The sequence below is a fragment of the Hippopotamus amphibius genome, chromosome 2 (genome assembly GCF_030028045.1).
Source record: "Hippopotamus amphibius kiboko isolate mHipAmp2 chromosome 2, mHipAmp2.hap2, whole genome shotgun sequence".
NCBI classification, from domain to species: Eukaryota; Metazoa; Chordata; class Mammalia; order Artiodactyla; family Hippopotamidae; genus Hippopotamus; species Hippopotamus amphibius.
The window spans coordinates 4,620,164-4,647,971 of NC_080187.1; the positions used below are offsets into that span (position 1 = coordinate 4,620,164).

Genomic DNA, 27,808 nt, shown 5'->3' on the forward strand with positions numbered 1-27,808 from the left:
TGAGCCGCCCGCGATCTGTCAGCTCCAGTCTGGGCCCTCCTCCTGGCCTGGAGGTCCTGCTGAAGGGTTTCCGGGGAGTTGTGATCCTCTGGATCCACCTTCTTGTCTCTTTCTGCTTTTGGGGATGCATGGCAACGTCTAAGTTCTCTACAGGCCACGCTGGAAGCAAGAGGTCCCACATTAATTTTTAATGTTTCTGTCACCCGGGATTGCTAGATTCTGGATTTTACTTATTGCTTACTTTGGAGAATTTTGCTGCTTAGCATCAGCTTTGCAGATGTTTTTGCTTTCTTAATTTGCCTTTTTTGCTTTGCGTAGGTGGCACAGGAATGGATCAGCTCTCCAAACAAAGAGAAATTCCATCAGTTACATTTACGAAAATTTCCTGCTGATTATAAAAAATACTGGGAGTTTGTGGGTAAGTTCTTTCTTATGTAACTTGGACTGTGTTGTATAATACTTGGAGATTTCTTGATACTTGAACATAATAATTGTATGAATTTCCTGGGATATAGGTTTCCTAAAGCTGAATTTGTAACTTCTTACGAAGAATGTGTTTAAAGTCTTAATTAATGAGGATAATTACCGGGACACTTATAAATATAAAATCTCTGGTTTTACCCATTCTGCAGTCAGGATACCACAGCCCAAAGTGTCCATGGAAGCTGGGCATGGGAGAGAGGGTGAATGAAGGAGTTTGACTGACAGGGGTTGGAGGGGTGGGGGTGTCAAAATAATAGTGTTTATAGATTCTATGTAAATCTTTCTGCCATCTCTTTTCTCATTTCATTATTGGTCTGAGACATATCATATTGTGAATTAGTTATAAATAATCCAAGCATTCAGAACCCTTTAAAATAAACAGTATAAATTCTCTATTTGCCTCCTTCCCCCCCTGCAATCCATCCTGCTCCACAGATTCACTTAAAAAAAAAGCACATATACATATTTGGGGGGAAAGGTATTATATGTTCATTGTCGAGTATTTAGGTAGTATTAGCCAACAGCAAAATAAACATCACTCACAGGTCCCACCCTTCAGAGATAACCCTATGAACGTAGTAGTATATATCTTACTGCCAGACTTCCTACTCGTCTTTGTGAAGTGAGGGTGGGGGGATGGGGGTGGGAAGGGCTATTTCACCTATTTTGTGACTTTTTTCATTTATTTATTCAACAAGTATTTATTGACTTTATACTGCCTCATAGTGTATGATTCTGGATGCTAGGTGTGTAGCTGTGATGAAAACATAAAATTCTGCCTTCATGAAGCTTACACTTATTTTCATTTAATCTATTATAAATGTCTTTTCAGAGATTAATAATAGTATGTTCAGTGTTTGTAGTTATTCCATTGTAAGCATATTCCATAGTTCTCTTTAACCAATAATTTCTACTTTGACGCACATCATTTGTGGTTTTCACTATTACACTGAGTAAATCCCTTCACTAGACCAGACCGTATGTGCATTTTAGGACTTTGGATTTGTATTGTCTCTGTCTACCATCTTCACTTCTAACATAAGAGTGTAGGAATGTGTCTCTTCTCGTTTCCTAGTTGAAACTTGTCCCCCAGTTTTGTATGGAAAATGTATCTCATTTGAGGTTGTAGTTTTTGTCCCCAAATATTTATTGGTCTTTTATATTTGGGGGGGCACATAATTTTCTGTTCATGCCTTTTGTCCTTTTTTCTATTAGGGAGGTTGTTTTCTTCTTATTTGTATGCATTGTTGTAAATTTTTTTTCAGTTTCATTATTTGCTGTTCAGTTTCATATGCAGTTTTTGAGGCATAGACGATTTGTATCTTCATATGTTCAAAAATACCATGTTTATTTCTTTACCGTTCAAATCTTCGTTTTAGAAATCAGATACTTTCATATTCTCTTGTAGTAGTTTTATATTTTTTTCATATTTGAATAACTGATTTATCTGCTGTTTATCTTGATTGTACGATAGAATCACATAGTATTTACTCTTGTGTCTGACTTCTTTCATTTAACATGTCTGAGTCATTCATCGGTTTTGTGTGCATCTTTGGTTTTTTTCATTGCTTTGGTAGTATTTCAGTGTGAACATATCACAATTTTACTGTTGATGGACATTTTAATTTTATTATTATTATTAAAAAAAATTTTTTTTGGCCGCTCCGTATGTTTTGTGGGATTTTAGTTCCCCAGTCAGGGATTGAACCCGGGCCACAGCAGTGAAAGCACTGTGTCCTAACCACTGGACCACCCGGAAACTCCCATTAATGGACATTTTTTTCAGTTTTGGCCTATGTGTCAAGGGTCCCCAAGCCCATGCCCAGGTTCAGTGATTCACTAGGATGCCTCAGGAGTTATATTCATGCTCATGGCCGTGACTTATGATGGCAGAAGGATACAAAGCAAAATTAGCAAAGAGGATAAGCACACGGACGAAGGCTGAAACAAACCAGGAGCAAGCTTTCAAGAGTCCTTTCCCAGCGGAGTCACACAGGACGCACTTAATTTTCCCAGTAGTGAGGTGTGACAACACATGTGACATATTTACCAGGAAAGCTTAGAGACTCTGAGCCTGAGCCTAAAACACCCTGTGCCTAGCCCAAATTTATGACTTTCAAAAGTAAAGTGGGTGTTTGACATAAACCACAGAGGAACAATTTTGCACGCAGGTTAGGTACAGTGAGCCAGTCCCATCAGCGAATGATGAGAGCTGTCTGGAAATCCAAGTTCCCAGACTCCCGGGGGGCCAACCTTGTAAGCAGGTCTTTCTAAGGATAGCAGCCTCAGGCCTGCTGTGTTAATGCTTTTACACACAGCATTTTATGCATAATGCTGCTGTGATGCTTCATGTGTCTGTTAGTGTTATGTGAGGGCATTTTTATGGAGTCTGTCTCCTGAAGTGGGTTTCAGAGTCTCACGGTATGCGTAAGTTCAACTTCAGAAGATAATGCCAAGCCAGTTAGACAAAATTATGCACCCCTACCAGTGTATGGAAGTCACATTGTTCCGTGTCTGTACCAACACATTTGTATTGATTGTGCTGTTAATTTAGCCATTGCAGTGTGTGTGTATTGATGGTCATTTGTGGTTTTATTATGTAATATCCTTGTTATCAGTGAGATTGAGCACATTTGCATATATTTAGTAGATGCTTAAATAACCTCTTTGGGGAAGCACCTATAAAAGACTCTTTGTTCATTTTCTGTTAGTTGTCTTTTTCTTACTGATTTGTAACGAGTTCTTTATATAATCTGGATATAAACCATTCTCCCACTTTGGCTTGCATTATGACTCTCTTAGTGATGTCTTTAAAATTCTAATTTTATTCTTCTTTAGAATTCAAACATAACAAGTGCATCTTTGTATTTTTTATGGTTAATGCTCTGTGCCTCATTTAAGAAACCTTTCCCTGCTGCAGGTCATAAATATACATTTTATCTTAACATCTAGAACAGGTGTCAGCAAACCACAGCTTGCAATCTACCCTGTATCCTGTTTTTGTACTGTCTTAGAGTAAGGTTTTCACATTTTTTTTTAAGGTTTTGAAAAAAAGATGATGCCTGTGCAACAGACACCATATGTGTTCTGCAGAGAAGAATCTGGCTCTTTACAGAAAGTTTGCCAATCCCTTTTCTAGAGGCGTCACTGTTTTGCCAACCTGGAATTGATTTTGTGCATGAGTAAGATGTAGGGGCCATGTTTCATTTTTTTCCGTAATGGAGATGTAATTATCCTAGTGCTGTTTATTGAAAAGATTACCCTTTCTCCATGCTCTACAGTGCCATGTTTGTCATAACTCTAGTGTCCATTTAATGTACTGATCTTTTTCTGGACTTCTTTCTTTATTGGATCATTTGCCTACCTCTGTGCCCATATCACATTTCTTAATTACTTGATTGAGCTTTATAATAAGTTTTAATGAACAAGTCCTCTTACCTTGTAGTGCCTTAAGTGTTTGTTGGCTATTCTTGTCCCTTTGCATTCCCATGTAAGTTTTAGAGAAAAAAAATATGGAAATTTGTTAAGAATTGACATCTTTCTAATACTGATTTTCTAATTCATGAATAAGATACATATCTTCATTTATTTAGGTTTACTTTCAGTAATGTTTTATAGTTTTCTATGGAGAGGTTTTGCAGATCATCATTGGTTAGATTTTTTTTCTTTTGGTGTCATTTGTAATTATTTAAGTGACTGCTTCTAAAGATATGGACCTAAAAATTTATAGTAAAATATTATTTTGTTGATAAAATATTAACCATGATTTCTTTAATATTAGATAGCTAGTCAGTGTTCAAGTTTTCAGTTTCCTCATAAAGAACAATTTATTTCAGCCTGTTTGAATTATGATCCAAATTAGGTCCACTCATTGACATTGATTGTTATGTCTTTTTCAACCATAATTCTCTCCTTCGTGGTCCTCCCCCCCTCCCCCGCCCCCTTTGTAATTTATTTGAAGAAATTGGGTTGTTGCTCCTGTAGAGTTACTGTCTGTGTCTTGCTGAACACCTCTGCCTGGTGGTAGTTAGTATGTCTTTCAGCTCTCTGTATTTCTTGTAAATTGATTGTTGGTTTTGGAGGCTTGATCAGACTCATTTGACTTAATATTTTTGGCAGAAGTATTTCATAGGTTGGGTGGTATGTTCCTTTATCAGGAGTTACTTGATCTCTAACTTCTCTTTTTGTAATATTTATAACTTGTTTAATGCCTAGATTAACTTACTAAAGGATACAAAATGCTGATGTTTTTATTTGATCGTTTCTTCATTTATTAGCTAGTATAGTTCTATGAAGAGAAAGTTCTCTGTATCATTTGATTACTTAGTAGTATACTTTACAAAGAAAGGTAGAATAAGTCCTTGACTCCCGACCAGTTTTCAAAATAATGACTTAATTCACTGCAAGTGCTGGTGTTGACCAATGAACTTTAAAAACATTTTTTTTCATTATGAACACATGGACTTAAATATACTTCTGTTTCAAGTCTTTGTGATTGGCTTCTTCAAAATGGCTCCTGAGCCCTTTAGACATGACCTCACTTAAGTATCTTTTGGTAGAAAAAGTTATTTCCAGATCAGTAGTGGCATGTTATATGCTGTTAACAAGCAACATTTGTAAACGTAAGAATACAGAAAGGTTGAAAGAGAAAGAGTGGAGAAAGCTACCCATGCAAACTCAACTCAAAGAAAACTTGTTTTGCTCTCTTAATATCAGACTAAATAGACTTTAAGGCAGAAAAACATTATTTGAGATTAGAAGATGAGTATTTCTCAGTGATCGCAAGTTCAGTGAACAGAAGATCGGACAATTTTGAATACATAAATACCTAGTAAATTATATAAAGAAAAAACTGATGGAACTAATGTATACTTTTTACATGTATGTGAGACCTTGAACCATTCATTTTTTCTTTTAGTTTGGAAATTATACCCCAATTTTTACCTCTTTTGCCATTTAAGATTAAGGTTAAAGTTAAAACTTACAGTGTGCATGCTTGATTTATCAAAGTTTATAGTTTTAATCAATATTTTAAATGTCTCCATAGATAAGGCAAAATCTTTTAAAAACTTTAACTCTATCTCCACCCTACTTAGAATATCATTGTTGTTATGTATTTTAACTCTATATTTTAAACTGTGTAAGACATATGGTTGGTCCTCTGTATTTGTGGTTTTTGCATCCTCAAATTCAACCATGGATTGAAAAATTCCAGAAAAACGTATTTGCTGTGCACCAGCACCTATTTACATACACTTATATTGGATTTACAGCTATATACATAGCATTTGCATTGTGCTAGGTATTATAAGTAATCTAGAGATGATTTAAAGTATAGGAGGATGTGCGTCGGTTATATGCAAATACCATGCCATTCTACATAAGGGACTTGAGCATCTGAGGATTTTGGTATCTGCGGGGGTCCCGGAACCAGTTTGTAGCAGATACCAAGGGACGACGGTACTCTGTAGTGTCTTGTGCAGCTTTTTTGTTTGTTTGTTGATTCTACTAGTTCATGTATTTCCTCTCTCCTGGTGCTTTGCTTATCTCGAATATGTAGGTCATTGTCTTTGGAAAGTTATTTAAAAAATAATTGGAGGTCTAAGATGATACTGTCTTCCAGAGAGGATTTTTCTTTGCTTCTGCCAGGATTCTGGGGGCACTAGCAGTGTGGGATGATGTTAGTCTGGTTTAAAGGATTGAGCTCTCCTGAAGTACTCGGGTGAATTGAAGCTGGGCTGCAGCCCATGTAGAGGCTCGTTTACTTCTGCCTTCATTCTTGGGTGTTGTCCTTCATGGTCCCAACCTGAAGCATGAGGGCCACCAGCTGCCTGCTCTATCTATGCAGGCCCTGGCCTCCAGTTTTTGTCCCTGTTTGTACAAGGCCATCCCAGGTACCGCTAAGTAAGAGTTCAGATGTTTCTAGGGAGAATACCGGGCTGAGCCCTGTGGATTTCCACATTATTCTGGATGTCAGCACAGTAATTCTTCATTGTTTTATTTGCTTTCTGATGCCTTCAAATAGACATTTCTTACATGATGCGTTTTAAAAATTCTTTTTTGACTTAGTGGTTCGGTCTGCTTAATCCCAGTACTTTGTGCTTTAGTTCAGTGTGTTATTGCTGGCCTCAGCAGTTGGTACTGAACTTGTTAATTTTAGAACTTGCCATGTCTTCCCAGCCCCATTTATTTACGACTGTCCTTTTCCTCTTGTCTGAAATGCCACCAGTAGGCTCAGAATTCTTATGTATACTTGGATCTGTTTCCAAATTTTTCTTTTGGGATTTTGAAAATAGGGCACAGAAGTGAAAATTTCTTGATTAAAAACTAAGGTAAACTTCAGGGAAAGGAAATTTATTAGCTACTTTTGAATATTATGACTTCATCTATTTTGGCTTTGTAACAGTTTTTAAGAGAGATTTTATAATACTGTGTGATCAATATTTGACAATGCCGACTGGCTTAGACTATCATTTTGAAGTATGTACAGAGTCCGCTAGTGCTGTATGCTTGCCTGAACTTAGTGCAAGGCTTTAATATCCTTTAAGTTAATCTCATGTAAAATAGTTCTGTTAGAATAAATGCTGACTTCTTATTGTTTTATAGCTTATCTTGAGGAATGTGAACTAGCTAAACAGCTTCATCCAAAGGAAAATGATTTGGTGTTTTTGGTTCCTGAAAGACTAAATGGGGAGAAGAAGGATATAGAGCAAAACTACCTGCCAGGGCCCCACGAATACTATTGTGGTTACGTTCATAAATTCCGTCGCACTTCAGTCAGTAAGTACCGAATGAGAGATTGAAGAGAAATCTGTCAGAAGCTCATCTTTCAATTTCCCTCTAAATTTAAGGCTTTACTAGCCATGTATTTGCTGTACATTTACCAGATGTGTATTTACTCTATGTTTACCAGACTGTATTTGCTGTACATTTACCAGACGTGTGTTTGCTAGGTTGATTACTTACCAGAGTCCTCTTATAGTTTTTCTAGACGCAGATGGAAAAGGCCCAGTATTTATTGCTTTAGATTTAAAAGCTTTCTTTTGTAATGTCTTCTCCTTCTAGTAAATCCCTTCATCTGTGTTTGTTATAAAACAGACAGTTTGCATACCGTCTGTTTGTTGAATCACATTCCAACCTTAGTTTTGTGGCTAATTATTGATAAGCAGACCCACCATGTAACAAATTGTAAGGCGACTTGAAGGGTTTACTGTTTCCATCACTCCCATCCATTGTGTTGTAGGGACTTCTCTCCCGAAGGTAGCAGAACAAAAAAGTAATGTTAGCTTGGATTTAAGCAGTACTGACCATGTGCCAGCGAGTGTGCCCTGTCCTTCCTGTGCACGTTTATCATCTTTTCCCAAACCCCTGCAAAGTGGAATTATTTGTTCCCTGCTCATTGGGGAGTCAGAGCTCAGGGATGTAAGTAACTTATCCAAGGTCATCCTTAGTATTACATGGTAGGTCCAGATTTGAAACCTAATTTTGTTTGACTGCAAAGTCCACATTCTTAATGTGTGCCAAGCTGCCTTTTTGACATTGCTGCTTTCTTAGTCTGTTACGTGAAGAGGATGTGTTCATTATTCCTTCACTTTTTTGCGTTATATATTAAAAATAGCAACAAAGCTCTTAGAGTTCAACATTGTGCCGCATCATAACTGGTGTGCCACGTTTACTGTTGTGTGATCAGAGCTCAGTTCTTTGTGCAGGAAGGGTTTAGAAGAAGAGCAACAGGGATACGTAGCTTCATCTGTGCTTTTGACTCTTACAAGTGGTTACGTTTGCTGAAGTTCTGTTTCTAAGGTAGTCTCCTTCCCGGAACTCCTCATGCAGCAAACTATCTGACATCTCCATTTGGAGATTATTAGACATTTCAAACCCATTCCAAAAAGAAATACTTGATTTAATACCTGACATCGGCCATTGCTTCAATTTTTCCCAACTCAAGATGTCGGACTTTCATTCTTCCAGTTGCTCAGCCCAAAACCTCAGAGTCATCCTTGAGTCTTTCTTTGCCTCACTTGCTCCATCTCATGCATCAGGAAATCTTATTGGCTCTTCCTTTGCTGTACAGCCTGCATCCAAGCCCCACCTCTTCTGCTACATCCTGTGCCACACGACCATTCACTTTTACCTAGATTAGCCTCCTAAGTGGTCTTTTTGTGCTTTTCCCATTGCAGTTTATTCTTCATTTGCAGTAAGTGATTCTTTTAATGTGTGAGTTAGAGCGTGTCACTGCCCTGCACAGAGCTGTCCTGTGACTCTTGACCTGACTCAGAATCATGTTCAGAGTCATTAACTGCATAGCCCTGTGAAGTGTAGCCACGTTTACTCTCTCAGTCTTCTAGTTCGCTTCTCCCGGCTTTTCCTGCCGGCCGTTCTGGCCTTCTCCCTGTTCCTAAAATAATCCAGGCACCTTGCTGCCTCCTTGTCTTTGCAGTCGCTGATTCTCTGCCTGTAACACGCTTTCCCTGGTTATGGGCATGGCTTACTTATGTCACGTCTCTGCTCAAATATTATCTTATCAGGAAGACCGACCCCCTCAACTCTCCTGTCTACAGTAACACACCCTCACATCCTTTATCACTTCCTCGTCCGTCCCTCTTCTCTGCTTTCTTCCTAGCACTTACCTTCCCCTGACATGTTTATTTGCTTATCTGCCTCCTAAAAAATAAGCCTCCAGAGGACAGGAACATCGATTGCCTGGTTCTTAGCAGGCATTTAGTGGATACTTAATTGAGTAAATTATTTAAACGATGTATTAAAAAACATGTTAGAAAACACCTTATTCTGAATAACCTTTTAACAGGACACTGTTATTCACTGGTAACTGAAATTGGTTTTTCTCCTTCTTGATAATAGTGCGTAATGGGAAATCTGAGTGTTCCATTTCCATCCAGACTCAAGATAATTTACCCATCAATTTAAATGAATTCGTGAAATGTCTTGTAATCAGCTCTCTGGTGACTACACAAAGGAAATTGAAAGCCATGTCTTTGCTGAGTGGTCGGAACCAACTGGCCAGAGCCATTCTGAATCCAAACCCCATGGACTTCTCTACAAAAGATTTACCGACCACCACATCTGAGAAAATTGTGAGTAATGGTCATTTGATAAGAGGGGAAGTCAGAACATTTCATGTCAGAACGTTAAAGCATCGTGTTATTTTTATCTGTTACACAGTCCCTTTTGTCTATAACAAAGACATAGTCACCATGTGTGCCCAGTGAGGTGTTTAGTGCTTAGTTTTCTTTACACTGCAAGTATGTCTTTGTGTTTAAGTTAGTCGGCTTACCTCAGGAGAAAGGGAGTGTGCAATGAGGAGCTGAAAACATGCTTGAAGAGCAGCATTAAAAAGTTAAGTGAACATCCTACTTAACTGTTTGTTAGGTGATTAAAATGCAGGAGTAGGAATAGGTTTAATGGAATGAGTTTTGCATTTGAATGATCAGTGGAGCATAGAGTGGTATTGCACGTGTGAAGACGAAGTTGTCGTTTTGTGTGAACACATACTTCTCATCGTAAGGGCTGTGTGTAAGTTCCAGGAAATTAACACAGAGACAGGCGAAAGGAAAGGAATGTTATTTGAACCTCTGCCTTGCATTAGGGCTTTCATAACTGTTTTCTCATCAGTTCTCACCCTCTAAGGAACCCCAGATTTAATGATCAGCAAAGGCTGAAGCCCAGAGAGGTTAGAAGTTTAGAGACCTAGCTTGTGAATGAAACTGAGGTGTAGACTCAGATCTGACCCAAGATCCATGCTTTTTCCACTATATCACTTGTGTTAGGAAAGAAAGTCTTGGAATGTTTTTTTTTTACTGTTGAAGGAGAGAATTGGCTAAAATGGGAAGAACCAAAGAATAAAATGAAGAAAAGTGCGAAACAGTTTATTGTGATCATCTTTATAAGAATCACAAATAAAAATATAGTTGTTCAGACACGTGCACTCCAATGTTCACTGCAGCACTATTTACAATAGCCAGGACATTGAAGCAACCTAAATGCCCATCAACAGATGAACAGATAAAAAAGATGTGGTACATATATACAATGGAATATTACTCAGCTGTAAAAAGGAATGAAACCGGGACATTTGTAGAGACATGGATGGACCTAGAGACTGTCATACAGAGTGAAGTGAGTCAGAAAGAGAAAAACAAATATCGTATAATATTGCTTATATGTGGAATCTAGAAAAATGGTACAGATGAACCCATTTGCAAAGCAGAAATAGAGACAGAGATATAGAGAACAAGCATATGGACACCAAGTGGGGAAAGCGGGGAGGGTTGGGGGGAATGAATTGGGAGATTGGGATTGCCATATATACATTACTAATAAGGAAGAAAATACCAAATTGTATGCTCTAAATATATGCAGTTTATTCTATGTTAACTGTATCTCAATAAAAGTTCTTAGAAAAAAAAATACATAGTAGTTGTATTTGTAGATGGACTGAAGCCAGTAGACACTCAACAGTAACACTTTCCGGCAGTGAAGGTGGTTCTTAGATGAAAGGTCATTTGGGGTCTCGCCTGATCATAACCAGAACTTCTGTCTGATAAAGGTCAGGAGCAGTTCAGACGGACGTCTCCCACTGTCTCCCTGTCCTGAGCCACCACAGGAAGAACAGCTCATTCTCACTGATGTCTTTTGTATAGATTACCTACCTAAAAGATTTCAACGAAGACCAAAAGAAAGCGATAGAAACTGCGTATGCCATGGTAAAGCAGTCCTCATCAGTTGCCAAGATCTGTCTGATTCATGGACCACCAGGAACAGGAAAATCAAAAACCATTGTTGGCCTCCTGTACCGCCTGCTGACAGAGGTAGAGTGTGTGAGGGCATCAGTACTCTTAATTTGAGTATGTTGTTTTACTTTACTCCAGTTAAGTAACATGGAAATAAGTGCTAAAGTGCCTTTTTTCCCTTCACCTTTGTGATTATTTTGATACTGTGTGGAACTGTATCAAATAAAGGGGTAGCAGAGGTAGAAAAGGTTATAAGAAATAAAAAGAGCAGAAAATGTTATCTTGTGTGAAACTAATCCTAAGGACTAGAATGGTGGTCTTCAGGCTTTTTTATAGGTCACAGCTAATCCCAGGAGACCATCTTGAATGTATCCCTGGGCTGTATTTTGGTTGGATTGAGTATTGAATAAAATAAGTGGATAGTAAGGTAAGGCTCAGAGAAGTTATGATAAAATTTTATGCAGAGTAAGTTTTTAATGTTAATGTAAGATGTAGGTGCTTTTATTTACTTTTAACTATTTATTAGGGGAATATACGTGGCAGTAGAGAAGAAATAGAACACTGTGTGATAGAACTCATCAGTATTTTTTGTTTGTTCGTTTGTTTGGTGCAAATTGTAGAACCAAAGGAAGGGGCATTCAGATGAAAACTCCAATGCCAAAATCAAACAAAACCGTGTCCTTGTGTGTGCACCTTCCAATGCGGCTGTTGATGAACTTATGAAAAAAATTATCCTGGAATTCAAAGAAAAGTGTAAAGACAAGAAGACTCCTTTGGGTATGATACTTTCATGGGCTTTTGCTTTGTTTTTTTGTGTTTGTTTTCAGTGTTTAGTGTGGGTATCTTTGAATGACAGAGAGCAAGCCCATTCTGGTAATAACTTCTACTTGAGGCTGTGGCCCATGTGTTCTCGCTGGTTCATTTAGTGACTATTATGGGGCGTTTATTCTGTGCCAGGCACTGTACTAATAAGTACTGAGGTTTCAACAGTGAAACCTTCAGAGAGACAGGAAGTGGATAGATCAGTGGGCAATTATACTGTAAAGGTAGAAGCTCTGTAGTAGGAGTAAAATGTGGACACTTCGAAACACCTTAGAGCAGCCCTTGATTCAGTTGTGTGAGGGTTAGGGAAGGCTTTTAAAGGAAGTGATGACTAAGATGAAACTTGGAAGAGCAATGAGGACTTAGCCATGGAAGGGAAGTAGGGGGAGGACTCTCTCAGAAGTTACTGTAAATAAAAAGGACCAGCCGCAGGAGGACCTTGGATGGTTCAGCATAGCTAGAGTATAATGAGCTCCACAAAGGCAAGGGCTTTTTAAAATTTGTTCACTGTAGCACCCCCAGTGCCTAGAACAGTGCCTGACAGTTGGGGCTTAATAGATACTGAGTGACTGAGAAGCTAGAGCAATCATCGTTTGTAGTTATTGAGTGCTTACTGTGTGTCAGTGCTCTCAGGATAATCCTGTGAGCCACACAACAAATAATCTTACCATCTACATTTATAGGAGGAGAAGTGGAGGAGCTGAGGTGTAAAATATACCAGAGGGATAAGTTTTTTCAGTACAGTTGACAGATTGGTGACGAGCATTGCCACAGAGGACTCAGGATGCTTGAGTGAAGATGTAAAATGATTTCTGTATACTTAGCACTTACTCTCACATCACCCATTCTGAGTGGTGTGGTTGTGGCTCTGGGTTAGGCTGCTCTTCCAAGCACATATATCTTACCTTCCCTAAGTTTTATTTTCCTTGAGGTTACCTGACAGTGACTTAAATCAGTTAAGGTTAGACTGGGCTGCAAATAATAGATACTCCAAATCCAGTGGCTTAAATGTGATAGATGTTTATTTCCTTACTCAGAAGCCCAGAGATGGGCAGTTGAGGGGTGATACTGGTGTGATGACTCTGCTTCTGAGTCTTCAGAGACCCAGGGTCTTTCTACCTTGTTGCTCCGCCACGTGTGACCCCCACTCCTTAGTGCGCTTCATGGTCAGAAATGGCTGCTCTGACACCAGTAATCACATCCAGCAAGTGAAGGAAAAGGGGACGTACTAGCCATACTTTAAAGAAAGTTCTGAGATGCTGCCATTAACACCTCTGCTTATTTCCTTTTGGCCGGAACTTACTCCCATGGCCACATCAGCCTCAGGAGAAGCTGGGACGTGTCATCTTTATTCGGGGGATCACACACGTTTTTCCTTTCACTGTGTATGTGTTAGCTGTGTATAGAACTCATTTGCTCTTCAAACTTAAAGTGCGTTGCCAGCTGCAGCTTTTATACTCACCGTTACGTTTGTGGGGTCCCTGGCTCTGTGTACTGCTGTGTGGGCGCCTCCATCTTATGCGTGTTGCGCTCTGTTCCTTACCCACTGATAGACGTGTGACTTCTTTCCCATTCTTTTGTTATTTCAAACATTGTGGTGGACATTCCTATACTTGTGCCTGTTTCTCCAGTGCAGTATGAAAGCGTTTACTGCAGTGACTGAGTTGTGTTGTGTTGTACTGTACGGCAGCTGAAGGGAGCACGCTGAAGTCCTGTGTCCTTACATCACCTGAGTATTGATGCAGCCTTGTAGGGCAGTGCTTTTCACACCGTGGCTTGTGACCGGTTAGTGGATTGTGAAGTCAGTATAGGGAGATCAGAACCAGAATATTACCAGCAAGATAAAATAGAACGGAAGAGAATAGAAAAGATTAGAGTGTAGGTAGTGAGGGGTAAGTATTGTTTTGTGAAACCTGTTTTACTGGTGAGGTGTGAGTGTACTAGCTTTCAGTGTGAAGGTGTAGCTCTTACTGTAGATCAAGGTCAAAAGAGTTTACAAAAACACTGGTCTAGTGTATATAAACCTAGAAGTGAAAATGCCGGGTTGACGCATTTGTGCATGCCAAATTCTTCTCGGAAATGGATGTATCAAAAATATACCCAAGAACAGTTCCCGCGAGTGGTGCAGCTTTCACTTTCCTTTCCCTGAGGGAGGGTAATAAAGCCCTTTTTCAGGTGTGTGTTGACAACACCAGAAGGCTGGTGCGAAGGTGGGACAAGTGTTGTGTCTGGGTTGGGTTTTTAATTTTTTTTTTTGTTGGAAAATGACATCTCTGTCAGTAAAGAGAGCTTTTCTCTGCTTTTTCAGTATTTTTCACTTTTGCTTCTTTTCACTATGTCGAGTGGTCCTGGGTGTCCTTTAAGAAAATGCCTTGGACATCTCACCATTAAGTGTGATGTTTGTTTCTGGGGTTTGGTATATACCCTTTATCAGCTTAAAGAAGTCCCCTTCTCATTAGTTTTTTTTTTTAATGAATAAGTGTTGAATTTTATTGCATCCAGTTTTTTTTCCCCTTGAAATGGTAATGAAGTTTTTCTTTAATTTGTTAATGTGGTAAATCACTATGCTTTTCTTTTTCTCTTTCTTTCCTTTTTCTCTCTTTCTTTCCTTCTTTCCTTTCTTTCCATCTTCCTTCCTTCCTTTCTCTTCCTTCCTTCCTTTCTTTCTTTCCATCTTCCTTCCTTTCCTTCCTCTCTCTTTCTCTGTCTCTCTCTCTCTCTCTGTCTCTCTCTCTCGTCACACCCCAAGGATTGAGGAATCTTAGTTCACCGATCAGGGATCGAACCCAGGCCTTTGGCATTGAAAGTGCCAAGTCCTAACCACCGGGCTGCCAGGGAATTCCCTATAGTGCTTTTCCAACATGAAAATATCTTTGATTCTTAGAATAAGGTCAACTTGGTTGTGTATAATTTTTTAACACATTGCTGGATTGCTGATGATTTTAAAAGTTAGTAATCATAAATGCAGTCAGCCTGTAATTTTTCTTTGTCATATCTTTGGTTTTAGTACTGAAGTTATACAGACTTTAAAAATGAAGTTATACATTTATTTGGAATGTTTTGTAAAAGGCAGAGATTATCTGTTCCTTGAAGGTTAATTTGTTTTTAGTATTGTTTTGTTTGAGGACTTTTTGTTTGTTTTGTCTATTTTTTTGACAGATAAGGTTCTGTCTGCTGAATGTCTTTAATTACTGTTGGTTTATTCAAGTTTTCTGCATTTGAATGAGTTTGCTAATCCATATTTTTCAAGAAGAATTTCCACTTCACCTTAGGTTTTCAAATATGTTGGTATAACATTGTTTATGGTAGTCTCATTTTTAAAATCTCAACTGTGTTTTGGTTGGATCACCTTTGTCATTCTTGTATTATGTATTTAGATTCTAAATCCACCTGTGGCATGGGCCTTTGGTTGGAAAGTCCTAGAAGAGAATTTGCTTTTTTCCCAGCTAAGCCCAGGCCAAGATAGAGCCATGTGGTTTTCATCCCTCCACCTCTTCCAGGCCCTCTTGCTTTCTAGTGGGCTTTAAAATCCAAGCCGCCATTATAAAATTTCCATGTGTTGATTGGAATGGTGGTTTAGCTGATGGAGATATTTGTCAGACTCTATAGAACTAAAGATTTTTAAATCTCTGCATTTTATTGTATGTAAATTAAAAAACAAACACCTAAGCACCTAGACAGTGACCAGCCCTCACCCTGTTCCCTCCAGGGAAGCCACAGCAGTTTAGCAGCTTTCAGCTCTGGTTTTCACCCTTCTCTTTGTTTTTGGCCCCTAGGAATTTCTCTTACATCCTTCTGATCTCACCCTGCAATTTAAAGGATGTATGTTTTAATTTCTGGAGCATTTTTAGGTGCTGATAGTGGGTATAAATCTCATCCACCCTTCTGGTAGAAACACAAGTTAGCAATTTTGAAACCTTGAAGTAAATGTTGGCCAGAGAAGGTGGCTTCAAATTTAGAAGAATGAGCCGAACTAGGAACAAAAACACGCATGGACAACTGTACAAGTCATTCATTCATTCACTCAGTGTATGTTTATTTTACTGATTATGTGCCAGTTGCTGTTCTAGGCAGTGACCAAAACAAAGCCCTGTTCTTATGGGACTTGGATTCAGCAGAAGGAGGTAGCAGACACGTATGTGATGTGTCTGACTGGGATAAGTGCTAATAAGCGCTGCGTGATTGCTATAGTTTAGTTCAGTGAAGCAGTGGCAGATTTTTAGATTAAATAATATCTGAAATGTGCTAACCTAAAATTAAAATGTGGTTAATAAACTGGTTAAATGATGCTGACAGAATTTGCAGCATCTTGTGTCCCTTAGATCCTGGAGTGGCATTGTGCTGTGGAGCAGAGTTTCAAAACTATGGTTCTGAGTATACTGCAGAAAAGCATTTGATGGTCACATAAGATTCTGTTTGTGGAATTCAGGCAATGTATTAATAGATAAAAGTCTTCATCTTTGAAATATCCTGCAGTTAACAAATCTGTTTCATTTTAACTCACCATTTCCCAAATATATTTTACCATGCAGTGCTGTATAGAACATAGTTTAAGAAGCATTAGTATAATAGAATCTCAGTTCTGCAGTGTACTGTCATGCAATGTCAGTAGCTTTCATTCAGTGGAAGTAAGTCCTTGCCTTAAACGGGTCTTATGAAGCATGTGTAAACAAGTGTGTGTGGAGTCTCTAGCCTAGCTCCAGGTATTTGGTTGATTAATAGCTCATGTTAGCTCCCTTCTCTGATTAATATATTAGCTTAGAAATAGTTATTATGTACACAGATTGACAGTGTTCTTATTAATCTCAAAGTGTGACTTTTATCAACAGGAAACTGTGGAGATATAAATTTAGTACGTCTAGGTCCAGAAAAGTCTATTAATACTGAGGTCCTAAGATTCAGTTTGGACAGCCAAGTTAACCACAGAATGAGTAAGTACTGAATAAAGGTACATACGAATTTTTTTCTTTTTGTAAGACAGAAAATGGCTTGGGTGTTAAGGGTAATTTGGAGACCCTAGAAGTAATCTATTTTTGAAAGCTACTTTTTCTTCTCATTGTGTATCCATATGTGTGTATTTGTTATCATTAGCAAATCTTTATCTTCTTTTTTTCTTTCTAAAGAAAAAGACTTACCTTCTCATGTTCAAGAGATGCATAGAAGAAAGGAATTTCTAGATCATCAGCTAGATGAACTTTCCCGCCAGCGTGCTTTATGCCGAGGGGGAAGGGAACTACAGGTATCTAAACATTTCTTGTTCAGTGTTTTTTAATAGCTCATAGATAAACTAGTTGAGTATTTGATGCCATTCTTTCACTGCAGAGTAGCATAACTTGTGTATACGTATGTATACAAAAATGGTATGCCTTACATTAGGAGTTAAACTTTTTTTTTAAAAAGAACAAGATAGTAAATATTTTAGACTTTGCAGGCCATACAGAGTCTGTTTTAGCCACTCAGCTCCGCTGTTGTAGCATGAAGGCAGAGTAGATAATACGTAAATGATGCTCCAGGAGTTGACCTGCTTAAGCAGAGAGAGCGTACCTCCAATACCCTGGACAGAACTGAATCTTACACAGTATTAAGAATTTATCGGACTTCCCTAGTGGTCCAGTGGTTAAGAATCTGCACTTTTACTGCAGGGGCACGGGTTCCATCCCTGGTCAGGAAACTAAGATCCTTCATGCCACGCAGTGCAGCCAAGAAAAAACAGGAATTTATCAGATTAACACTTAACTAAGTGGAACACGGGGGTTGAGTTGCTGGTTGTTGAGTTGCTGGATAATGAGCTAAGGTTTAAAAACAGACCACAAGAGAAATCAAAACAGAGAAGTTTATTATTCACAGGTCTTGAAGGAAGTATAAGGTATGCCTTGAGGAGTCAAGGGAGAGTGCAGACAGACAGAGGCAGGCCCTGGGACACATGCCTTTATCGGAGTCCATGGGTGGAGTGCTTTGGGGTTCCCGGGCTAGGGCTGGATTGCTCAATTTTAACCGAAAGAGCAAGGTTTTGGTAAGGTGTTGGAGGGTCTTATTTATAAAGGGCATGTAAGGGGAAGGCACTGGATGGCAGGGAAGACTGTTGATCACAAGAGCTTACATTTGCTGGTGACTCTGCAGGCTGCTATCTAGGGCGTGCGTGTGTGTGAAGGGGTTTAAGGTCTCTGCAGGCCACTTGGCCAAACAGAAGGGATGCCAGGGCAGCAGAACCCTGGAGTAGCTTAAGCTAAACTCTGACACGCAGGAATACAGAAGGACTGGTAGAGAGAAAACACATTGAGTGAATCAGTTTTTCATTGGTAAAGTACCGGCTCACCCTCTTGAAACGTGAGGCAGTCCATTGGAAGGCATTCTAAAATGCTTAGTTTAATTTTGGCATTAGTTTAATGATGGCATTCTAATTTTTTCCAGAGGCAAGAATTAGATGAAAAAATTGCCGAAGTTTCAAAAGAAAGGCAGGAGCTTGCTTCTAAAATTAAAGAGGTAAGTAATTCACCTATAGCATTTTCCTGGTATTTCTTTTTTTCTTTATTTAAATTATGAAATAGTTCAGATAACCTATGGTCTTTTCTCAATTACATTTAAAATTTGGGGGGAATTCCCTGTCTCTCCAGTGGTTAGGAGTCTACACTTACATTCCAGGCAAGCGTGAGTTCGATCCCTAGTCGGGGAACTAGATCCCACATGCTGCAATGAAGATAACGTGTGCCACAGCTAAGATCCAGTGCCGCCAAATAAATAAATATTTAAAAATACATAGAATTGCATTGCCAGTGTTTGGAAAGGTATTTGTATTTCCATGCAGTGTGTATATTGAAATGCTGTAAATTAATGGCAATAAATGACTTAAGTATTTGTCAAAAAAATACAAAATTAAAAATCACGTCTGAGTTCAGGTAGAGTGACAGTGGCTGGGATGTGGCACAAGAAAATACAAGCACCTTTTTTCTCAGTTTTTGGCTGAAAGCATAAACTCTTTTTACTTGTTTTTGATCACAAAAATCCTTCTATAACATATATAACTTTTCCCCCAGTATTCTTTGGATACAAAAGTATCAGCTAACATTTAGTTTGGTGGCAGCTAGGATGAGCCAGGTGTGCATCCCGTCCCCAGAATGCAGCCCTGACGAATAAATTGAGGGTCAGGGAGAGAGAGGCTGATACCAGCCGGTAATGGTATTTGTATTTTTGAGCTGAGGTTTTTGTCTTGAAGGTATTATTGACCTTCTGTGTGTTGCTAAATAAATATAGTTGAATTTAATGCGTATTTCCACAAGCAATTTATTTAAATTAAAAATGATATGGAAAGCTTTTTATTAAAACTTTAAACTGAGCCCAAAATTAATCTTCCCATGTTTAAGGATGAAGTCCATGTTTACTGGTATTATGGTTTTTGCCACTGATTGCATTGTTCTACAGGCCATTAAATTAATTGTACTAGGCAGTTTTACTGAGATGGTTGAGAGGAGTGATATGTGACAGTTAACATGTGAGCACCACATGTTCCCACATACATGCCTTGGCGTCCATGGTCGGATCTGCCTAGTGTCCAGGGATGATTCACTGCAGCTGTTTCAGGAGGGGAGATGGTTAACGGGATCTCTGATGAGAGTACTAGTTTATTGATTAGGTGTTGTACATACTGTGGACCTCCGTCACAGTTTATTCCATGATAGTCATGGACCATGGTGGTTCTTACCGTGGAAGTAGAATGCTCATTGGTTTCACAGGCGTTTTTGTTGGTACTAGCCCTTAGAAAAGAAAGAGCAATGTTTTATACTTTAAAACTTACAGAAAAGGGTATGTTCATGCTTAGTTCTGATCCAGGTTTTACTGAATAATTGCTTCATAACTCAGTAGAATTATTTAATCTTTGCTTATTTTGATACCTTCCCTCATACATCAGGCTGTAAGAATTATCATCTACTTTGACCAAATTAAACCCTGAATAAATTTTCCTTAATATGCTTAAACCATGTTCTAAGATTAGACTCCACTGCAAAGTGTTCTTTCTGGTGGCTTCTGAGCGTCTTGAATGTTTCTGCTGCTTTCTAAATTTGAGGTTCCCACCTAGCATTTACTAAACATTATTCTGCCACATAATAAGTGGCAGGTAGGTTATCGTAAAAAATAGCCCTGTCGTCAAGAATTTATATACACCTGAATGTTGATTAACTTTTATTCTCTTAGGTTCAAGGACGCCCACAGAAGACACAGAGCATCATCATCCTGGAGTCGCACATCATCTGCTGCACGCTGAGCACGAGTGGCGGTCTGCTGCTTGAGACGGCTTTCCGTGGGCAAGGAGGGGTCCCCTTTAGTTGTGTCATTGTTGATGAGGTCAGTAAGCAGTCGGCCACACAGCCGTGCCTAGTGCTGTAAGGAGTAAGTCTTAGACGAAGAGTGGCTGCCGAGCTGTTGACGATGGCTTTTGTGCATCTGCTTTTGACCTGCCATTGCCTGTGTATTCTCCTGTGTTGAAGGAGGCTGCGGATGACCCACCACGGTGAAAAGTGCTTTTCCAGTATTGGGATGGTAGTCTTAGAGATTCCTGGTTGTTCTTAACAAAATCCCTCCCAAAGATGATTTCAGCTCCTGTTTGGGGTATCTGGTTACCTTTTGAAGGACAGCTCTGAGCCACCATATTCGTAGCTAACATCTTTATCCCTCGTTCATTCATTGAGCAACCGTTTGTTGGGTACCTACTGTTTGCCAGAACGTAGAGCCAGAAGTCAAAAGGGGTGGAAAGTGAGGTACAGAGAGCCCATTCAGGAGATCCATGGTCCAGTATTCACCAAAATGAAGGCCTGGGGAAGATGGAAGCGATGGAAAGAAATGCCAGTGAATTGATAGGAATTGAAGTGATGGAAGGAAATTGAAGGAAATGCCAGTGAATTGAAGAGAAGCTTGAGTCTTGCACCTGAAGTGGCCTGTTGAGGCACAAGGAAGACACACAGACACACAGTCCCCTCAGGCATGTGCCAGGACACGGAAGACAAACCTGGGACATATCGTGGCCCTTCTAGCTTATGGCTGCTTCCCAAGTGGTAGTAGCACCTGAGTGGTGGCTGATTCAAAACATGTGTGTGGGGTTTTGTTGTTGTTTAGTGTTTAGAATGTTTTTGTTGTTTTGTTTTCTGATCAAAGAAAATCCTTAGTTTTGATGTTTGGTGCAGGAGGAGGAAGTGTATGTTTCTGAATGGTTAGGACTCCTAAGAATGAAACTGTGTATGGATAACTGAATAATAGAGATAATTATGACTGTGTCTCCATCCTGTGCTTTCTGACCAAGGCCGGGCAGTCGTGTGAAGTGGAGACGCTGACTCCGCTCATCCATCGCTGCAACAAGCTCGTCCTCGTGGGGGACCCCAAGCAACTCCCGCCCACAGTCATTTCTGTGGTATGTTGTCTCACGTTCGTGTTGCTTTAAAGTGGAAGGGGCTTTTTTGGTGTTCTGTTTTGGGAGGTGGGGGTCTTTCTTGGATCATCATCTCTTATTTGCAGGGAAAACAGGGAACGGCTGAGAAAAGAGAACCACTCACTGTTGAGAGTGGAAGTTCCCAGTCTCTGGAAATGTTCGCTTGTTCGTAGCGTGCTTATGTATGTGTGTGTGACAGGAGCGGTGTGAGTGTCAGAGACCAGACGTTCAGGACGAGGATGTCCCCAGCGCAGTGGGCTCTTCCTTCAGGAAAGGCACTGTTGCAGCTGGGCTAAGGGCTGTATCCGATTTATTTTAGTAACATAAACACCAAAACAATAATAAAAGAAAAACTTTAAAAGCAAGGAAAAGAATCTCAAGCTCCTGATTTATATTTAAGTATGTGCAAATTTGAGGAAAACAGTACAAATTATTCTTATAGTAACATTCTCAGTTTTAGGATTCTGTATTTACAGTGCAAGAAAATGCCTGTGTGCCTCACATCCTCTGACAGGGAAGGTGAAAGGAAAGAGATTGCGGGCTCTGCTTATGGGAAGATGGGCACCAAAGCCATGGTCCCCTTCACTTTTTTTTTTTTAAATCTCACTAAAAATGGCTCCTAGAAATGCACAGCAGAATCAGGATTCAGATGTTTTGGGTAATCTGCATAGGCCTAGACCACAGTTTTGAAATTTAATGAAATTTGAGCATTTTACTAATACATAGATTATCTGTACAAACATGGAGTAGTGGCTGCATAAACAGTCCCAGAGAACAGACCATTTTCACAGCATTTCTGTTCAGTTATGAAATGAAAGCATGTTGTTGTATTTGTTGTTGTTTTTTGACTTTGGAATCATCAAAATGATAGTGTAGTTTTTTGACGTCTCAGCACTTATGCGTGACTATTCAAGGGGGTAGCCTCAGAGCACCCCCGTCCCTGAGTGAAAACCTTGTCCACGGGGAAGAGCTGCTGCAAGGGACTCTGCTCGTGGAGAACTAGGAGGAGCCACCTCTGTCCTGCATTCTTTTAACTTCTTGAAGGCCCTTAGCATGTAGTTAGTGTAAAGGGGTTGTTGAGAGGCCTCAGCTTTACTGCCTACTTTGGTGATAGATTAAAAACAGCAGAAATGGGAAAAATCCATTTGGGCTTCTCTTGTTATTGCAAAAGTAATACAGGCTTACTGAGAAAATTTGAGAAAATAATTACAAAGTTAACTTTCTCAATATGCATTTCTAATCACCTATTTCTAGGGGTAATTACTGTGAACAGTTAAGTGAGTATTTGAACAGTTTGTGGGCATGTGTGTGTTGGCTTTTTTTCAGTGTGTGTTTATTGAGTGCCAGCCTGATTGAAGCACTGTTTTAAGTTCTGGGGTTATGGCAGTGATGAAAACAGACAAAAATCCCTGCCCTTGTGAAGCGAACATTCTAGTGGGTAACAGACAGTAAATAAGTTACTAGCTTCAGAATGTCAGGTGGTTATAGGGAATGTGTACATTTGTGTATATATAGGCTTTGATCTTGTTTAAAGGTGGCAGAATAAATCTGTGCTGAATTGCCTTTTTTCCAGTCAGTAAATAGATTAGGAATATATGTTCATGTCAGAACATAAAAATCTCCATCATTTTGTAGGATGAACTCAGTTTTTTTTCTGGAAGTAGATGTGTTACCTCATCCAAACCATTTTCTTTTTCCCCAGAGTGAAGTAAATGAGGTTTTAGCTAACTTGAGTAGATAAACTTTTGGGAGGGGTATAGATGAAATTGCCAAATGCCTACTAATAATATTTATTGTATTTAATTACACAAACCTATTTAAAATCACATATATAAATAGTATAAATAAGAAGTAATGCCTGTTTTCTCCACTCTGATAGCTTGTGAAACAGGTTTATTAAAACTTTGCACGTATGTCTTCAGTGCTCATATCTTCCGTATCACTCAAAGATTCCATCATCTTGGGATTTCCACAGCACATTTTTTGCTTCTAGATTATTTAAGATATATTTTGAATCTTGATATGATGCTGACATTGAAAAGTATATCCCAAGGCACAACCATGATAACGTTAAGACAGTTTTCTTTGTCAGTTAAGTCATTGCGGATTTGTGACCCTTGATTATGAAATCAGCTTAGTCAGTTGTCTGTCTCCTCCACTAGGATGTAAGTTCTGTGACACTTAATCTTATTCACCTTAGGTTCTCAGCACCCCAAATTTTAGATGCTCAGTATATTTTGGATGGATGGATGAAGAAATTGGTCTTTCAAAGGCATATTTATAATGACATTCATTATCTCTAGTTGTGAGAGCATAGCCCAGAAATAATTGTTAAAATCTGTGTTGAAATTCTTTGCTGCTTTTTCATCAGTTCTTTCAGGTGACCTCTGTTAGCACCAAAATAGCGATAGTTGTGGTCATTCACAAGATCACATCTCATTCATAAGCAGTAGGTGGGTTTTCTAAATAAAGAGAAAATACCTCAACTTTTGTAGTCAAGCTACATGGCTTTTCAAGGGCAGGAGTCAGGAACATCTTCTTTCTCCGAGTCTTTGGTTGTTGGTAAGACGTTTTAGACGTACATTTTAGAGCTCAGTAATTGTTATTATAATCGTGGGGAAAGTATATATGAATTCTTGGCGATTATTGCTTTGTTTTCCACCTTTCAGAAGGCACAGGAGTATGGCTATAACCAGTCAATGATGGCCCGCTTCTACAAACTTCTGGAAGAGAACGTGGAGCGCAACATGATCGGCAGGCTGCCTGTCTTACAGCTCACCATCCAGTACAGGATGCACCCAGACATATGTCTTTTCCCTTCTAATTACGTTTACAACAGAAACTTGAGAACAAATAGGTGGGTTCTGTTCACTGCCTGTTCTCCTGTTTTATTTGTAGGTTTGGCTGCTTAGGAAGAATAGCTCTTTTGTTGTGCTCTTAAGTCTTGTTATTAAAAACATAAAGGTTTAATAATTTTAATTATAAAAGTCACATTGATTGTAGCAAATGCAGATAAACAGAAGGAAAGGGAAAAAACCAACCCTTATTTGTACTACCCAGAAATAATCACTGGTAATATTTTGGTATATCTAGTTCCATTCCTTGTACTGTGCACATCTTTTTTTCCTTTTTCTCTTTTTTGGGGGAAAAAAATGCCATCATGCTCTACGTAGTATTCTATAGCTTGCTTTTTTCACTTACTATATTATAAGTAACTTTCCAGTCATAACTGTTATATTTTAATTACATAGATATTCTCCCTAGCACTAGAATAGAAATAAAATTCATTTTCTACCTTTCATTAAAATACATTATTTAAATGTATTGAATTTTATTTAAAAACAAGGTCCTTCTTGTCCCCTTACTTTCCCTAGTTTTCTTCCCCACAAAAAAACAATGGTAAGAATAATTTTAAAAAGTTTTCTCTCATAACTTGACTTGCATTCTGAGTGGTGGTTACTCTTTTGTAGAATGACAGAGACCATTCGGTGTTCATCTGACTGGCCATTTCAACCCTACCTCGTGTTTGACGTTGGGGATGGTTCAGAAAGGCGGGATAATGAGTATGTTTCCCTTTTTTTTTCCCCAATCCTCACTGATGGTCCCAGAATTTTTATATTGTTTTTTGTTCGTATTTAAATTCAAAATATTTTCCATACAGATCTCTCTGCCGAGTGTGAGGACACAATCATTTTCTTTTAACTGAGTTGATAACTTTACCTTTTTAACCATAAATTATTGGTATCTTTTTATATTTTGGTCTTTTTATGTTTCTTTCGTCACTGCCTAATGGGGATTATATTGCCTAACGTGTGGTAAGCACCTGAGTAGATCCATGCTGAGATTACAGTTGTGAGTGAAACGGAAGCGGCCCCAGTGCAAGGCTGTTGTGGTCTAATAGGGGAGACACACGTTAACCACCAGGCCATCCCTGTGGTGATTGATTACTGTAGCTGGGTTAAGTATTGTGAAGGATGAGTACAGATACAGCTGATTGAAGGTGTGAGGCAGAGGGTGGACAGTACTTTCAGCATTGTTGGACTGTGAACCAGGTGGTCTGTGAGTGACAGCAAAAAGGAGCAGTGGTTGCTAATGAGGAAGCACCTCAGAGGAGCCAGGGCTTCTTGGGAGAGAAGGCTGCATTTGTTAGCACAGATAGAAACGTCACCTCTGTATCGCGAAGTGTGAAGAAACAGAAATTCTACCTCCGCGTCAAGAGAGAGCTGCAGAGCAAGTGGTGTCCTCCGTGAGAATTAGATATTAGTTGATGGAGGTGGAGGGAGGGGGGCGCTCAGGGAAGAAGTTGGAAATACAGAGAAGCAGTTGGCCAGGGCGTGCTATTGCAGAGGGATTGTGAAGGTTGTAGTTGGGCCTGTTGGAATGGAGCAGGGGGTTGAGAGTTTAGCCCCGTGTTATGGAGCTGGACGGTCGCAAGAAGAATGACCTGAGAGGTGACCTAACAGATCTCAGGTATGGGAAAGGGAGCTAGCTGACTGGGTTGTCTATACTGTAAGTCTTGAAATGAGGATAGTGAACATTTGAGGCTTTAAAGTGAGACAGATAAGGCAGCGTCAGAAATAAAGGTGTGAGTGCCGGGCATCCCCCGGTGTGCACGCATGTTGCATTTGGCATGGTGATGAGGGAACAGTAAGGTCAGGGAGATGAGGCCAGCGAGGCCAGGGGCCGTGAGCCTGCTGTAGAGCCCATGCTTTTCACCTCGGGGGACGCTGTCACGGTTACTCTGTGTGACTGCCATCTTGGTCACGTGGTGCGTGATCTGCGTGGCCTGTGGTGGGGAATGAAGGAAGGTAGTACATCTGAAGCACTTTTCCCAGTGTTGGGAAGATAGTAAATGCTAATGTTAGCTGCTCATTAGTCATTTCTTCATCATTACAGATACTTCCGTTCTCACTGTGGCTATCCCTTTTGTAACAGATGAAGAAACTGGTGCCTAAACTTCACTTGATGCCAGCCTTTTTTCTCTCATACAACTTCATGTTTCACTAGGCAGTTATTTTTATATTTATTCATATGTACAATGTTGATAGTCATTATAGCAGCCTCTTTGAGTCAACTGCTGACTGAGTAAAGGTGAAACCTACCTGTCTACCCTTTACTGTAATGGAAAACACAGTGAAACTTAGCAGTTGGACTGCTCTTAGTTTTAATGTGTTGTATTTTTTTTCCATCTCATTTAGCTCATATGTAAATGTTCAAGAAATAAAACTGGTAATGGAAATAATTAAACTTATTAAAGACAGAAGAAGAGATGTTTCCTTCCGAACCATTGGCATAATAACCCATTACAAGGCTCAGAAGATGATGATTCAGAAGGATTTGGACAAAGAGTTTGATAGTAAAGGGTGAGGCATCTCTCTTTTTACAGATATTTCCAGTTTTTCTGTTGAATTAAAAAGAAGGAAGAGGGGATAGCAGGAAAGAAGAAAAGGAAACCTAACTCTCGGGGGTGATCTTAGACCCTGGTAGTGTAGAACAGGGAGACTAGGACACTGGCTCCCTAGGCTTGTGCTGGGAAGGGAGTGTGGTTGCACTTGTAGCCCCTATAGACGGAGTGCCTGCTGCTAGTTCAAATGTCATCACCATTACACTTGACAATGGAATTGACTGAGAAACTCTTAAGGCCTTTCCCTTTAGTTGGATGACTTATTATCGGAATTGTAATTCTACTGAGACTCATGTAGTCACATTTTCACTTAGAATAAATTATTTAACCCTTTTAGTGCCTTCATGTATAGGGTGAAGATCATGTTTTCGTCTCCTTTATGTCTCAACAGTAAAATTAAAAATTAAACATTGGAAATCCATTAACTCAGAAGTTTCTGCACCTAGACACGTACAAACTACCAAAATTAACTCTAGAAAAAATCAGAAACTTTGAATAGACCTATTAAATGTAAAGAGATTGAGTTAGTAGTCAAACACTTTGCAACAGAGACCAGGCTTCACGGGTGAATTCTGTCAAACATTAAGAATTAACACCAATCCTTTGCAAATGCTTCCCAAAAATAGAAGGGAAGACTTTATAACTCATTTTGTGGGGCCAGTATTACCCTGATACCAAAGCCATGGAGACATGACCAGAAAAAACTACAGACCAATATCCTTTATGAATATGGATGCAAAAATTCTCAACAAAATAATGGTGGCTGAACTCAACAGCATATTAAAAGGATTATATACCACAATCAAGTGGATTTATCTTAGGAATGCAAGATTGGTTCAACATATGAAAATCAGTTAGTGTGATATACCATATTAAGGGGGGAAACCCCATGATTGTAATCATCTGAATAAATGTGGAAAAAGCATTTGA

At 39.3% G+C, this 27,808-nt stretch overlaps 1 protein-coding gene across 2 annotated transcripts in view; it reads left to right on the forward strand.

Moving 5' to 3' along the window:
- The window catches only part of SETX (senataxin), a 75,083-nt gene that overhangs the window by 39,482 nt on the left and 7,793 nt on the right, over window positions 1-27,808 (forward strand). For both annotated transcript variants that reach the window (XM_057721065.1, XM_057721067.1), the window contains 13 exons: window positions 319-418; window positions 7,090-7,263; window positions 9,346-9,578; window positions 11,145-11,312; window positions 11,855-12,011; window positions 16,886-16,987; window positions 17,180-17,295; window positions 18,468-18,539; window positions 20,247-20,396; window positions 21,349-21,456; window positions 24,144-24,331; window positions 24,945-25,037; window positions 26,673-26,837. In XM_057721065.1, the coding sequence (XP_057577048.1) occupies window positions 319-418; window positions 7,090-7,263; window positions 9,346-9,578; window positions 11,145-11,312; window positions 11,855-12,011; window positions 16,886-16,987; window positions 17,180-17,295; window positions 18,468-18,539; window positions 20,247-20,396; window positions 21,349-21,456; window positions 24,144-24,331; window positions 24,945-25,037; window positions 26,673-26,837 (1,826 nt within the window). The remainder of the gene's footprint in view (window positions 1-318; window positions 419-7,089; window positions 7,264-9,345; window positions 9,579-11,144; window positions 11,313-11,854; window positions 12,012-16,885; window positions 16,988-17,179; window positions 17,296-18,467; window positions 18,540-20,246; window positions 20,397-21,348; window positions 21,457-24,143; window positions 24,332-24,944; window positions 25,038-26,672; window positions 26,838-27,808) is intronic.